Source organism: Vulpes lagopus, chromosome 2, assembly GCF_018345385.1.
Source record: "Vulpes lagopus strain Blue_001 chromosome 2, ASM1834538v1, whole genome shotgun sequence".
NCBI classification, from domain to species: domain Eukaryota; kingdom Metazoa; phylum Chordata; class Mammalia; order Carnivora; family Canidae; genus Vulpes; species Vulpes lagopus.
Genome location: NC_054825.1, coordinates 147843905 through 147859840, shown reverse-complemented (window position 1 = coordinate 147859840; position 15936 = coordinate 147843905). Strand labels below are relative to the sequence as shown.

At 45.3% G+C, this 15936-nt stretch overlaps 1 protein-coding gene across 1 annotated transcript in view; it reads right to left on the bottom strand.

Annotated features, from left to right (window-relative positions):
* Positions 1-15936, bottom strand: part of SMARCA2 (SWI/SNF related, matrix associated, actin dependent regulator of chromatin, subfamily a, member 2) — a 173140-nt gene that overhangs the window by 74241 nt on the left and 82963 nt on the right. Inside the window, 3 exon segments of the mRNA XM_041745079.1 lie at positions 2251-2478; positions 8272-8435; positions 13589-13755. Of these exon segments, the coding sequence (XP_041601013.1) occupies positions 2251-2478; positions 8272-8435; positions 13589-13755 (559 nt within the window).

The following is a 15936-nucleotide window of genomic DNA, read 5'->3' as shown; positions in this document are numbered from 1 at the left end:
CCAGAGACTGGAGTGGTTGGGAGGTAGGCAGAGTCTCTTCCTGGGTTCTCTGTGCCTCACTACTTCATGGCCTGTCAGCCCTGCAGACAGGGGCCTCAATATTTGTGCCAGAGCACTTGACTGCAGTCTATCAATGTCCCCAAACATCTTCACACCCTGACACGGGATGCCCAGAAAACGGTACCATGTCTGACATATTGATAGTCTGGAAGGCGCGAGAAGCCCCAGCAAGGCTGCTGGCAGTGAGAAGCAAGTGGACCTGGACTCTGCTCCAGTCCAGCCCTGCTGGCCCCCAGGGCGGGGAGACATTGGCATCTCCCCACAATCTAGGAAGGCTGGAAAGCTCCAGGCTACCACACACCCCATCGAACCCAGGCCAGCTTCTGTTTCCACAAGGCCTACGTAAAACAAATAAAGCAAAAACACAGCGGAGACCTTGGGCTGAGTGTGAGCTCTGCCCACACCTGCGTCGTAATGATATGTATCAGGCACTCCCCTCTTTTATTTTTTAAATTTCTGGGTGTATACACAGTAACAAAAAAAAATCACCCAAAAACCTGATTCTAAATTTGTACCAAATACTCAGTTTCAAGAATCAAGCCTGTATCAACTATTCAATTTTAAGAATCAGAGTGGTGAACTATTCTTGATCAAAATTTTTATTTATTTATTTTCAATATTTTTAAAGACTTTATTTATTTGAGACAGAGACAGAGAGAGCACAGGAGCAGGGGGAGGGGCAGAGGGAGAAGCAGACTCTTCGCTGAGCAGGGAGCCCAACTCAGTCTTGGTCCCAGGATTCTGGGGTCACAATCTAAGCTGAAGACAGAGGCTTAACTGACTGAGTCACCCAGGCTCTCAAGATAAATATTTTTTAAATGTGTGTCAATATATGGATGTCTGTGTACATCTATTTTTCATTATTTTAATGAAATCTAATATATAACTAACCAAATATATAAGACCGACAAGTTAGGAAGATGCACGATAAAAAAGTACTCCTCAGTTTGCAGAAAGATTCCTTTCAGGATTCATTTAAATATCAAGATCTACTTTACATTTAGACTCGTTTTGGGCGAAAAAAAAGTATGTGTGGCTTTTAAAAGAATTTGACTTATAATTTATAGAAGATTTCAAAACATATATCCCACTGAAGGCAAAGTCAAGCTATCTCTAATGCCTTAAATAGTTCACTCTTTAGTTTACAAATACAGGGACATCGAACCAAATGTGTCCATTCTAAGACAATTTTATGATAGGAGTTGGTACTGATATTTTGCACCATTTTCTGGACTACATTAGAATGATGTCTCTGATCTCTTTCAAGTCTACTTGGGTTGAAAATTTACTGCAGAATTATCAAAACTGGCAATCAAAAAAAAAAAATACAAGGCACCTGGGTGGCTCAGCGGTTGAGCATCTGCCTTCCCCTCAGGGTGTGATCCTGGGTCCAGGGATCGAGTCCCCTATCCGACTCCTTGCAGGGAGCCTGCTTCTTCCTCTGCCTATGTCTCTGCCTCTCTCTGTGCCTCTCATGAATAAATAAATAAAATCTTAAAAAAAAAAATACAAGTGACAACCTGAAGACCATCCCCACCCCTCCTTGAGAAACATAAGCAATGCGTTCTTTGGACAATCTTCCCAAGAAAAGAGAGATTCCGTGCCCCTCACCTCCCCCCTACCTCCTGCCCCCAGTCATTTTTTCAGCCTCTGGTCAGTTTTTACAGAAAAATTTGAACTGGAGGTGAGAGTCATGCTTTCCGAGTACAAGTAAGTAAGTTAAGATGGCTGTGACGGCTTGTCCTGCAAGCACACTGAAGCGCTTAATCAAAAGGCAAAAGACAACAGAGGGCCCTGGGGGATGGCAGAGAGAAGAGGCAAAGAGGGGCCCTTCCTCCTGGCTCCTTCCAGATTTTGGCCCCCCACCCCCAACCCACCAGGAGGCCTGTCTGCAGTTCTGTGCCTTCCCTACAGAGGGCAGTATTTACAATCCAATCAGGTGCCCGAGGGGGGGGCACCTCTGACATCTGCACTGGCTGGGCCCTGCGCTCCCTCTAGCAAATGCTTTTAAGACACTGGCTTGGATAACTTTGAGAGGCTTTCTGCATTTGGGATGGAAGATAGCAGCTAATTTATTCATTTTAATTAAAGTCAGCCCGGGAAATTCTTCAAAGAACAAAGGGGTCATTCTTAATCCTTCGGAGACAAAAGGTCACCGTTGGATTTCATGAACTTGGCTTTCTGGAATACCTCGTTCTCCTCCTCGTGCTCCAGTATGGCCTGCAGGAATGCCCTCCGCTCGTGGCTCGAAGACTTCTGATCAAACATGCCCGCCTGGATCACTTTCTGATCCACGTTCAGCTTGTACTTTGCGGCTGCGAGAATCTTTTCCTCCACGCTGTTCACCGTGCACAGCCTCAGCACCCGGACCTCGTTCTGCTGGCCGATGCGGTGAGCTCGGTCTTGTGCTTGCAGATCCTGTGAGGGAGGACAACACGCTGTGAGGGCCAGTGCGCACTGGCCGAGAAAACAAGTCTCCGGCCCCAGAGGGAAGTGAGGAGGGTTATTTAACCCACCAGGGCTCATCAAAGACTTTGCTTTCATTTTTAACATGGGCAAGTTAGTTCAGCCCTAACTGACGGAAGCTGGGCTCAGGTTGGCTCGTTTGGCCACCAGAAGGAGGCCTTAGCTAAAAAAGCAAAACAAACAAACAAAAAACCCAATACATTCGATGTCAGAATTAGGACTTTTATATTACCTATAACCTTAAATTGCAAGAGACCACAGACACTGGTATAGTGTTAAAGAATTTTTAAGTATCTATGAACTAATACATACAAATGTTATGCATACACACTGTAAGTACAGGGATTGCTCTGGTGGCAGATCTCCTGGGATCTAATTCCACCAAAGATGCAACCGTTAGTTTGGGGAATGAAAAGGATTGCTAGCTAGTGGAATACTAAATTTGTCACATTTTGGGGGACCGAAATCTGGCACTGTGTATCAAAAGAGTGAAGACTGGGTATGGCCCCTAACTCCCGAAAATTTACGTATGGAAATAATCATGGATGTGCACAAAGATTTATAGATAAGGTGTACCTCTTGCCATTATATATTATTTACAATTTTTTTAAGAAGCAGAATTCAATCAACATTCAACAGTAACACATTGGTTAAAAAAAATTAGTCTTTGTATGTATGTACCCTATGCTATATGTACACTACCGTACAATCAATTATAGATTTAATGACACGGAGCTCTGATAAGTAAAAACTACAAGTTACACAGAAGTATGTACATCAAGATCTTATATGCTCATATTTACCTATACCAAGAAAAGGCAGGAAGGCCATGCCAACATTATCAACATTCCCAAGTAACGAGAGTACAGTCACTATTGAATTTTCCTCATTTTACTTTCAAGTGGTTTACCATTTTTTTCTGCTTTATACGTATTTTACTCTTATAAGAAGAAAACAGTTTTGATGAAATCTTTTAATAAAAAAACCTTCGTAAACCTATAAGGCCGAGTTATCTGTTCTTGATGCTACACACTAAAAACCTCTTGGTCTGTCATTTTCAGTCACTCTGGTCCAGGTGATGGTCTCTGCGCCAATGCTAAGTAGTGGTTTCCATGTGTCTCCAATTAGACCTGTTTACATTTTTAGGGCAAAAGTCTGTTCCCTGTATCCCGCACCCCTAGCAGCTGGTTTTGCACAGAGCTGATGCTCTATAGCTGTAAGCCCATCCTCTTGACTAGACGAGTTTCCTGGTCATACACGTGGCATAAGGTGACAACAGGCCAAAGTCTGCCTAGGAAACCTATCTTTGCTGCAGGGACCTTTATGATGAGATGACTAATGAGGCAAAAATTGTTCCTCAGAAAGATGTCTGAATAATATTAAATAACAGCTGAATCATGAACGTAGCAGGCACCTCTCCAAATTAGAGGGTTTTCCAAAGAGGAGAAAGTGAGGTGGATAAGTAGAATCCAAAGTTGGGGGGGCAGAACCCTAAACTTTATTCACAAGATCTTGGTTCAATCATCTCTCTCAACACATGCTCACCAGCATGGTGAAGCAGCGGCCGAGATGGCAAGTCATGTGCTGTCAACCTCTGGATTCTCTTCTAAAACAGGGGTCAGCGAGCTGTTTCTGTAATGGGCTCAAGAGCAAGATACTTATCTGGTAATAGTCAAATATTCCAGGTTGTCTGGGCTGAGGGCAAATAGCACGCAACTGTTCTCACCAAAAGGATGATCACCATCATCATCTATTTTTCTCCATTTTACATTTTTCTACTTAAAAATGGGAAAAACACCATTCTTAGCTGGCAGGTCTTAGAAAAGCAGGTGGCAGGCCAGATTCTGCCCACAGGTGTGAGTTTGCTGACCTCTGCCCTGGAAGAGGCTGATAAATCACAAAAACACTAAGATCTGGTGGCAGCACAATATGATAGGCAAGGAGGCAGAGGGCACGGGTCATCTACAAACACAGTCACGAGTCTGAAGCCTCGGGAGCTGGCTGCAATTAGGTGTTCTGTTTTGTGGTGGCAACAGTGGTTTCTGCCTGTGTAAAACCATCTATTTGGAAAATAGCAAAAATGAGCGTTTCTAGGCTGAAGAAGTCTATGGAATGTAAGCCTGTGAGCCTCTACGCCAAAATGGGGAGGGAGGGCATAGGGTGACAAAGAAATACGTGCTGTCACTACTGGATGAATTCTTCGATACTTCTGAGATCTTGGTGGTCTGACACTCAGTCACACTAATTAGGTGTGATTATATCTGAAGACAAGAACGTAGCCTGAGGAGAGGGCCTCCCAAGGCCTCTGTGGTTGGCCCTTCTGTCTAAACAACACAACTCCAGCTCCACGGGCTAATGAGAAGAGTACCAACCCACGTTTCCAATCCACAGTTTGGACATGAGAGCCTCAGTAATCCCGAGGGATTTTATTGCTGATTCCACATGTATATGTTCTACCTCTACATCTAGTGAGGGCCTCCAATTACCGACTTTTAAGTCTCTGTCTTCAACCTGTCGACTTCTATCAAACAGAACCACTATTTGGTCAATGTGCCTTAATTTTGATTCAACATGACAAAGAATTATTACAGACTCTTTGTTTTTTTTCAACGCATGCTGAAGCTAACACAGTAAAAAGAGCTCCACACCTTTTGTCTTGGGGACCATGCAGCATTTATGCAGGGGTACAGGGTGGACAGAGCCCAAAGCCAGGATTCAGGCCCAGGCAGACACAGACAACTTAATAGTGACTGGTTTCCTGATGTGGAAATTATTTCAAGGACTAGGTATGAAGTTAGGTTCGCAAATTGCCCTGTAGTATCTAGCAGGGTCGTTGTTCAGGGAAAGTTAGTTCTCTTAACCTTTTACAAGAAAAATCAATACTCGCTCTATCACCCTAAGATCACTGACTTTTGAAAAGGAAAAAAAAATTCTGCACAAACTAATGGCCATGTTCAAGTGACAGGCATGAAGTATCTGGTCAGCCCTGCTGCCCAAATCAGGTGGCAGTGAAATCTACCTATGGCAGATAAAAATATTTGGACAAATACATGCCCCAGTGCCAGGAATCTATGGTAAATTAGGCTAGGGGAAATCTGAGGTCCTGTGTGTTTTGTTGCCTAAATTTTAGTTCAAATACAGTGAAAGATGAACGAGTTGTTCAATGCTTGTGCAATTTACTTAGTTCTGGAGTTCTACCTTTAGTTAATGGTTGTAAGTTTGTGTGTGTGTGTGTGTGTGTGTGTGTGTGTGTGTGAGAGAGAGAGAGAGAGAGAGACAGACAGAGGGGGGCGGGGCATGGATGTCCCAGCATCCCTTCCCTGGTAAATCAGCATCTCCAGAGACAGTGAATGCCTCTGGCACTTGGAATTTGCACTGTGCCAAAGCAGGTGGTCAGCAGGGATGCCACAGATGTGCTAACCTCCGAAGATAAAATCTAGAGAAACTTCCATTCGCCTATAGACAAGCTATTTTTTTCTCAGTAAAGATTCAGGCAGCAGAGGTAAGCTGATCTAAGTCACACTGAGCACCCCAGAAGGAGACAAATCTCATACTCCTCCCCTAGATGCCCGGCCGAGCCCGGTGCTTGTGGCCTGGCAGCCACTAGTGAAATATGGAATGAATGCAGAATTCACAACAGTCAAAGGGAAAACTGCTGGTCTTTCACGTGAATAAGAATTGCACCTGTGAGGGGCACCTGGGTGGCTCAGTGGTTGAGCATCTGCCTTAGGCTCAGGGCGTGATCCCGGGGTCCTGGGATCGAGTTCCACATTGGGCTCCCTGTGAGGATGAGCCTGCTTCTCCCTCTGCCTGTGTCTCTGCCTCTCTCTGTGTCTCTGATGAATAAATAAGTAAAATCTTAAAAAAAAAAAAAAAAAAAGAATTGCACCTGTGCCCGGGAACTCAACGTGGGATTTAAACATATATAAAATGTATGAAAATATTTCCCAAAGGGATGCCTGGGTGGCTCAGCAGTTAAGCGTCTGCCTTCAGCTCCACACGTGATCCTGGAGTCCCCAGATCGAGACCCACGTCAGGCTCCCTGCATGGAGCCTGCTTCTCCCTCTGCCTGTGTCTCTGCCATCTCTGTGCATATCTCTCATGAATAAATAAATAAAATCTTTTTTTTTTTAAAGTTGCCAAGCTTTATTTCGGTTGTACTGATTACAGATAACATATCTATTTCCATATAATATTTCCAAAATATTTCCAAATATTTTCCAAAAGAAAATATTTCCCGAAGACTTGGAGCTGATATACTGTGCTGGTGGCTCCCAAACCCTTTCCAAATGTTTGGAAATGATGTTTCCAGAGAAACTTTCTTTAATGTACTGGCCCAGATACAGAGTGGCGAGCACTGCAGGAGTCCAGCTCCACTGCAAAACCCGAGGTGTGGAACCACTGGTTGGTTCCTGACATTAGCGCTCCTCGGCTATGAGAGAAACGCCACCAGAATCTCTGGGGAGCTTTTGAAAAGGTCTAGAGAAGTGTGGGAAGCACCTACAAAACTGGGTGGCAGGGAATGGGCAGCAGGTGTGCATGGTGTTAAAAAGCCCTCTCATAGCTCTGTGCAGCTCGGGCTCCGTGTCCTACCCCCAATGCGTGCTCTGAGCCTTGTCCTCTGTCTCCACCACGGCCCACCAAGGGAGCACCACTCGGCGTGCCTGCAGTTGAGGAAACCAAGGCACAGTGAGCTGCCCGGGGTTAGACTGACATACGATTCATAGTCACACGGGAGACCTGCCGTTTTCCTTTTCTGCTATTTTGAATTCACATGTGTTCTAAAATGAATCCGATCCCGATGGACATCATTCCACCCAATTTCATAGGAGCAGGTGCACGATCTCCCCAAGTGATGTAGGCAACCCCAGGTGTGCCACGAGGGGCCCCTTCTCCTGGGCTTTCTCAATCACCAAAGTGTTCCTAGAAAAATGATAACTGTAAAGTTACCCGTCTCCAGGAACTTACTAGTAGATGCTCCGTGGAATATTCTCTGAGGGCAGTGTTAATCAAAACACACAGACTAAAAGACAAACGATGCTATACTAATTGTTCGACCTGCGGGAACTTCTTACTTACAGCTTCTGGGGACTACTCAGTGTCGGTGACTGGAAGGAGGCAGCTCGTGATGTTAACAACCTCACAGGGTTGTGAAAACGCAATGAAGCAACGCACATCAAGAGGATGGCGCAGAGTCAGGGTGCAATAAATGTTTAGTTTGTTGTGTTTTATTCTGGAGCTTTCTTGTTTTTAAAGATTTTCTTTACTCAGGAGAGACGCAGAGAGAGAGGCAGAGACACAGGCAGATGGAGAGGCAGGCTCCCCGCGGGGGCGAGTCCCAGGACCCAGGACCCCGGGATCACAGCCTGAGCCGAAGGCAGACGCTCAACCACTGAGCCACCCAGGCGTACCCTATTCTGGAGCATTTGTGATTTATCTTATAACCAAACCTCCTTTGCTTTGGGGTCAGCCCCGGGAGATGGGGTTAAAGCAAAGCCGAGACTGAGCTCCTGTGCCCCAGGGTGGAGCCTTGCCAGGGCGCAGGGAAAGCGTGAGTTAGATGCCTCACCAGCTACGCTCCGAGGGAGGGGAGGAACGGGCCATGATAGGCGCAGGGCTGCCTAGAGCAACGGCCCGCTCTTTGGGAAATCTGCTTTTTCCCACCAATGTGAATGACGACACTGATACGTCATCCCTCCAGGTCCAGCAGGGACGCTTGGCCACCCACGCCAGAGACAGACAGACCTGGTGAGGATTCCAGTCGCTGTCAAAGATGACCACGGTATCAGCTGCCTGGAGGTTCAAGCCCAGGCCGCCCGCTCGGGTGCTCAGCAGGAAGATGAAATACTGGGACCCGGGCTCGTTGAATTTCTTCAGCAAAGCAGCACGGTCCTCAGACTTGGTGGTGCCTATGGGTAAAGCAAAGTAAAATCTGCCAATTAAGTGCTGTCTGGAAATGGCACGGAGCTAGAGAGAACGGCGGCCTCCTAGGGAAACAGACTCCTACGTGGCATGGGTGAGGTAATTCCCTGAGGTTTTTGTACTTTTTCTTTTGAAAGAAACTCTGAACGTTTCTTTCAGAACATAAAAAAAAAAAAAAAGAGAGAGAGAAAGAGACTTTTCTCAAATCAAGAAGGAACGCTGCCTACTACCCATTGTTTCAAAATGCTGGGTTTAAACCCTTAGGACTGGGCGCCTTTGCACCTTTACAAATTCCAGAACATTCTCACGTTACCCTAAAACTTAATGAAAACATTTTCTGGATTTATTTCTGTGCTTTAAAACACCAAATAACTTTTTAAAACCCACCTACACACACCTACACATGTCTACAAAGATTATGGTCATGGTTTAAAGCAATTTTGCCGACGGGCATTAGAGCGAGCACTCGTTTTATGCCAAGAGGGTGGAAACAGAAGGGAAATCGGTTTCCACCTTGTTTTACCGTTTGGATTGCTCCTGAGCATGATCTGGCTGGGAAAAACATAAAACGTGAAAGGAATTATTCTTAAGCTGGTTAGCAAGACTTGAAGCCACGATAGCCCCACACACATATGTGTGTGTGTATACATGTGTGCAAAGTCTTTAGTCTGTTCCTCATGTTGGCATTCTGCTCTGTTGAGTTAAAAAGGGTGGTGACCTAAAACCCAACAAAGCAGCATGTGACACACTTGCCGATGGCTGGCCTCATGGTGCCTGGACAAACTCCACAATGGGGAATAAGCAGACAGCGCCAAACCCCAGAGCAGAGTGCTCACGTTTAGGGCAGGAAGTCCCCCCAACCTGCCTCCCAAATCAGCTACTCCATCACACACTATGCGTCTGTAATGCATTTACCTGGGAAGCATTGCCGCAGAGTTCTGAAAAAGGCTTTAGGCTTTTGGGAAACACATATGCATGTCACACGATAGCCCCTAAACGCCTGCTATACAAATATTATTTCTACATGGTGTTCTTTTTTTAAGGATGAAAATACACCAGCAGCCTATTTCAGAGGATTAAAACATTTAAGTGACGAGTTTACCAAATCATGTTACCATGAGGGTAACATGGGTAATAATACCCAAACATGAGGGGTATTATTAATTCTTCATATTACTAAAAATAGTCAGTACCCTCCTGAGGAAGGAGGGAAAAATCTCCAATTCGCCCCATATATCCAACGGAGATTAGGACCAAGGGGTTTTGGGGGTTCTCCTCATTAAATGAAGCAATGTTCTTTAAGGGATCATTTTGCTTTCTAAATTAGATTTCAAGTTTAGCCACCTGGCCAAATCCTGCAATGAGGAATGGTAAAGAGTTTAGACTTGGGGGAGGCGCACTAAATGTGCTCTGCTGAATAAGGTTTCAAATATGTGAGGCTCTTTTTTTTTCTTTTCTTTTCTTTTCAGAGTTGGCTTTCCGAGACCAAGGTGACCTATTTGTTCACGATGCTAATGAAAGACGAGTTCTACGCTATCACGAAACCTGTTCACTATATCGTCCTTCCAGTTGCAATAATTACTCACATGGAATCACTGTTCACATATATACCCTCTGCCTTGAACCAAATGGAAAGCCACAGAAACAAACAACAAACAAACAAACAAAGTTTCTAAAGTAAGGGAAAGAAGGAGTTTCCAGAGGCAATGATGTCTGTTTTCTGACAGCAGGGTACAGTATCTATATACTCTGGGGATGTAAACTCAGTTTTAAATCCACTGAAAATGAATCGGCTAATGACCACATGCATTAAGATATAAATTAAACTAGTTAGTGGATATGACTCCTTAGGATAAAATACCCCGAAGTACAAAATAAAGCCCTGGAAAACAAAAGAAACATCCAAATTATCTGGTCAATAAGCTCTACACCAGATACCTCAAGTAAATAGACTGACCATATATCTGGTGTGAATTCGAACCATATAACTAGCTGGGAACTTGATGAATTTTCAAAGCCAGAAAAATCCATGATTAAATTACCTTTCATGCAAAGCTATGTCGTTTCTAGTTAAGATTCAGAATTTGCTGGATTACCATTCCCACTAGCTACAGGTTCCCCAAGTCAAGATCTTTGCTGATCATCAGCAATCCTTGGGCTATGTGCTCAGGGAGCTTCAAACCACCGTGTTAGGGTTTATCCACAAGGCAAGTAAATGCTCTTTGCAGGTGGCACAGGATTTCACACCCTCAGTATAAGCATCAGCCCCATGTTCTGTTAGACTCTGAAGTAGAACATAACCAAGAACACAATTAATAGCAAGCCCAATTGTGTTGCAAGTTGCAGAATGTGCCAGAAGGAACACACTGCCAGGCTTTCATGATTACTAATTTTAACTTAGTTTCAGCTGCTTTGGGAAAATTTTGTCTTCTGGGATGCAGCTTCACCACTTGCTCTCACTCAAAAATCATTTCCAGAGAAAACAAAGACTCTAACGGGACAGTAGCCAAATCTGTTCATGCAACCATAATCTTTGCAGAAAAAAAAGTCTGTTTAGCTGTCATTGAGTGATTTTTTTCCCCCACTGAGGTCAAAAATCTGAGACATCAAATTCGGCAATGAAAATCTGAAGTCATTTTAACTAACGGGTGAAGGGGCAGGTGGTTGGAGGGTGGATTACTTGCAAGTGAGTACATTGATTGCCCATCGATCCTCTCCAGCCCCAAAACAAATGCCTGCTGTTTCTCAAGGGTAGAAGCCTGTACAGTTTTCTCTACTCCATCTGTAACATTTTATTACGAAGCTTGTTTACTTATTGTCTCCTCCAACCTAATGGTTAAGGGCTCTCTCTGATGGCAGGAACACTGAGTGGCTCCATTCATCTCATATCTCGTTCCAATTCATCGCTTTAAATTTTTGAGTAAGTTCAAAATCATTCTTAAAATGCTGTCGCCAGGAAAGCAGCCTGCGTTTCCAGAGATGGGATGTATCTCCCTGGCTCTGCTAAAACTGATTCTGAACGAAGCTGGAATCAGAGAGATCTAAGTTAGGAACCGGTTTCACAGGTTACCTCATTTCTCTAAACCTTTGTTTTTCCATCTGTCAAATGGGGATCCTATTTGTACCGTGGTGAAAGGGGAATCAAAGTAGCTTGTTTGCAGAGAATATTAGATTAATAATGTGCATGAAGCGCCTTGCCTGGTATCCCACTGGCAGTTAGGCATTCCAGAAACGCTACCTTTTATGACAATTATTATTAATAACAAATGGATAATAAAGGTCAGCAACCAACAACAGCTTGAAAGATGCTCTCTCGAGTGGGTAAGAAAACATTAGAGAGATTCGTTTCAAGGAAAGTGCTTCTCGCCAGTTTCACAGACTGGAATATTCCAAGGGCACAGTCCTCAAAAGGGGGAGATGCCAAGCCAAAAGCCACAAAGTAATACCAGCGGTTGTGCAGGACACCAGGGCAGGGCTGCCCCTCATCTGAGCTGCAGGGAAGGTGGGCCTGCCCTTCAAACGAGCGCTGACCTAGTCCCTCCCAGAGAGAGACAGGAGAATCGGGTCAAAGGACAGAGGACGAGACACAGTGCAGGAGATGCGCCAAAAGAGACAGACTGGATGACAGAACTGTGTCAGGAACTCAGAAGGAATGCTGACTTAACCATGCATCTGTTTGTGGTGACTTTGGAGGGGAGAGGTAAAAAAGATTTTTAGGGTGCTTGGGTGGCTCAGTCAGTTAAGTGTCTGCCTTCAACTCAGGTCATGATCTCAGGGTCCTGGGATGAAGCCCCACATCGGGCTCCCTGCTCGGCAGGGAGCCTGCTTCTCCCTCTGCTCCACCCCCTGCTCATGCTCTCTCTCAAATAAATAAAATCTTAAAAAAAAAGTTTTAAAAATTCACATGTCTGAGGTACAATTAATTTAAAAATTAATAATATCCTAAGAGGTAGACCACAGAGAGAATTCATTTAAAAAATAAGAGCAACAAAAAGAAGGTCTGAGATTGGTGTATATCCACTTCTATCAAATTAATGGCAACAGGGGGATAAAATGTTAGGCTGAAAATAAAGCAAAACCTTTTATTTTTTTATCTATTATTATTTTTTTTACTTATTTATTTTTTTAGGTAGGGCTCCATGCCCAGTGCAGAGCCTAACACGAGGTTCGAACTCATGACCCTGAGATCCAGACCTGTGGTGCAATCGACAGTCAGACCTTTAACCGACTGGACCAGCCAGATGCCCCCAAACAAAAACCTTTTAATGGAACATAAACTTTAAAAATTTAACAATAACTTGAAGATCGCATCAGATACAAACTGATATTAGCACCGCTGCCCTACTCTGTGCGCACAGATTCCAACCATGCTGGCTGAAAACACGCTCCTACTCCTACGTGCCGCCCTTTGGAAGCACGACCCCCTGCCACTGTAGAGGAAATTTGGTATCCTTCACCTTGAAAATACTAGGGCTGGCATCCAAATCATACGGGAGTTTCAGAAATGCCTCTAAATTCATGTTTCCTTCAGTTCGCATTATTTACTAATTTTCTAAAAAGTTGAAATGCCAGGCAGATCAGCCAAATCTTTTAGAGTCGGGAAAACCCAGGACACAGTGGGGCCCTATCTCTCAACGTGGCAGGGAGATATGTTCTATTTGGAAAAAGAAAGAAGCTTTAATGATAATGCAGAGTCATCTTAAATGAGTAAATAGGGTGTCAGCGAAGAGAGGAGGCACCGCCCTCATCCCCTTCAAATACGCCTGGACCCGAAAGCTGAGCGCTGATCCGAAGTACTGGGCGGCGCAGGTAACAGGCCATCCGAAGAGCAGAGGCGGCTTCTAGGTTTTAATTCAGTTTCACTGTTTAATTGTGGCTCTTAGAACTGCCTCCAAGTCCACTTGTGCTGGCTTGTCCGGGGGGGGCTAAACAGCTGTGCAAGTGGTTTTGGCTGATTTGTAAGCCAGATGATGTAAAAATTGCTATCTGGGGAGGCTGCGCTCACCCCGCTAGTTAGCTCTCCAACAGCTCCACCCCTCCTGCAGGGGGCTCGGGCGCACCCAGGCCACCCCGACCCCCGTGGCCAGCACCCTCCCTGGCGGGGGCTCCCGAGCCCAAGCCCGATCCCGATGGGACTCACCGTCAAGGCGGAGATACAGGAAGTTCCGAAAAGCAAAGTAATCCTCCATGATGGTCATGAGGGACGTCATCTGGCAGAAAAGCAGCACGCGGTGATTAGTGGCTCTCAGTTTTGGCAGAATACGATCAAGCAGCTCAAACTTCCCCGAGGCCCGATACAGCTCAGCCCTGAACCCAGAAAGGCAAAACAAGAAGACGGTATTGCTGCAGTCTTCTTGAAGGATCCCGGGTGGCCTGGCTTTTCAGGCACTGCCTGGTGCGTCGGGAACATTCAGTGGACTAATGGTGGGATGAAGGAATGAGTGGGTATCCCCTCCAGGGCGATGGGGCCACGCCGTGGCAAAAAGGAAATACTGCTATACACAACTGACAAGGAGTACGTTGTAGATGCAAGGACGGCGACAGATTTTGGAGGGAGAAGAACATCCTTGCGTGTTCCTAATACTCCTGCATGCTCTCTCCCTCTCTCTCTCTCCCCCTCTGCACTCTCTCTCTCTCTCTCTCTCTCAATCTCTCTCTCTCGTCCACACATAGTCATGAATGTGTTGTGTTTCCTTAACATGCTACCTGGTAAGCCCATAAGATTATTAAGTTAGGGGCCCTCAGGATGCGTCCAAATATTTATTGAGCACCTACTACCTGCCAGGCACAATTCCAGGCATATGGATGGCGATGAGAAAAATAGGATCCCTGCCTTCAGTGCGGCCAATTGCAAGTTGTGATAAGCCCGGCAGAGGAAAAGTAACAAGTGGCTATGGGACAACGTGTGCCCACATGTGACATCTTTAAATTAGAGCAGGGCTTGGCAAATTTAGGCCCTGGCCTGCTGCCTTCTCTTGTAAATAGAGGGAATGGAACGCAGCCAGGTTCCCGCGTTTCTGTTTTTGTCTACAGCTGCTTTTCACACCACACGATGGCAAAGTTGGGACAGAGACTTTGCGACCCACCAAAGCAAAAATATTCAAGATCTGGCCCTTTCTAGAAGAAGCTCTGCAGGACCTTGATGCAGGTGGCCTTGCTGAAGGAAGAAGAGTTTAGCTAAAACTTCAAATAATGAGCAGAAAGGCAGCTGGCTGAAGAACAGAGGGCTTGAAGGAAGAGCAGGAGAGGGGTGGACACTCCAGGAAGTGGGCCGAGTATGTGCAAAGGTCCTGTGGAGTAAAGGAGCCCAGTGAGTCTGAGCAGCTGAGCCTGAGCAACAGGGGCATTCTGGAGAGGCGCACAGGGAGGCAGCTGGTGGGAGAAGGGGACAGATGCTCTTTTAGCCACACTGAGTATGTTAGCTCTAAGTGCCATGGAAAGCCACCAACGGATCTGAAACAGGGCTGTGGCGAGACCTCCCACATCTTTCCAGAAGATCGCCGTGTACACTGTAGGAACAGGCTGGGCAGGGGACAAGAGGCCTGGCTGACATAGAAGTTCAGATAAAAAAGGGATGGTGGTGAGTGCTGCTGCCAGAGGGTCCGTGAGACAAAGCAAGGCCTTTCCCTTCCATAATAAACAACTTCTCTCTTTTGTCAACTGGGGCATGTTAAATCATTAAAACTTAATTGTAGGGGTGATATGGCTGGGGAAACCCATCAGGTCTACGACACTGAAATGTGTCATCTGGTAGCTGATTTTGTGACACAGTGCGCATTGTCCCTAACAGACACGTTTTCAAGTGTGTGTCTTCCCAACACCAGTCCCCCGCTCCAACCTCTGTCCTCCAAATGTCTCCTGTAGCCATGGTTTCAGTCTGCAACCCCGGCCATGTGATGGCACCAGGAGTGACCACGGGACCCAGAGCACAGGAAAGCAAGCAGGACTAGGAGGGCCTAGTGGCACTGGTTCTATCTAGACAGGTCCCAGTTTCTATTGCTTTAGCCCAGTGACACCATCTGTCTGCCTTTGGGATCCAGGAATGGCCCCTACATCCTAATAATCAATTTTTCCTGGTGCGAAACAGAGAGACTTTCTGTTGATGCAAGTTTCTTTTCTGTTGTTGTTGCAAGGCATGACACTCTTTTAATGCACACTAATTAAAAAAAAGTTTCTTAGATGGACCATACTTTGATGAATTACTGCAAAGTCACACATAATTTTGGCAGATGAGATATTTCCTCTCACGCACGTCAGTGTTAAGTATCAACTTGAAATTTAATACAATAAATTCTCTTTTGGCCCAAGCTATGCTATTGGTGATAAGTAACAACTCTCTGAATTTTCCATGACATTTTTAGGACACTAGGATACTCTTAAGTTCATTAAATGAGATCTACGTCCTTTGAATAGCCACCTGCTCAGGGCATGCGGTAATTTATGCCAGTAACATAAAAGAGAAAACAGATATCATTTTGGTTCACAACC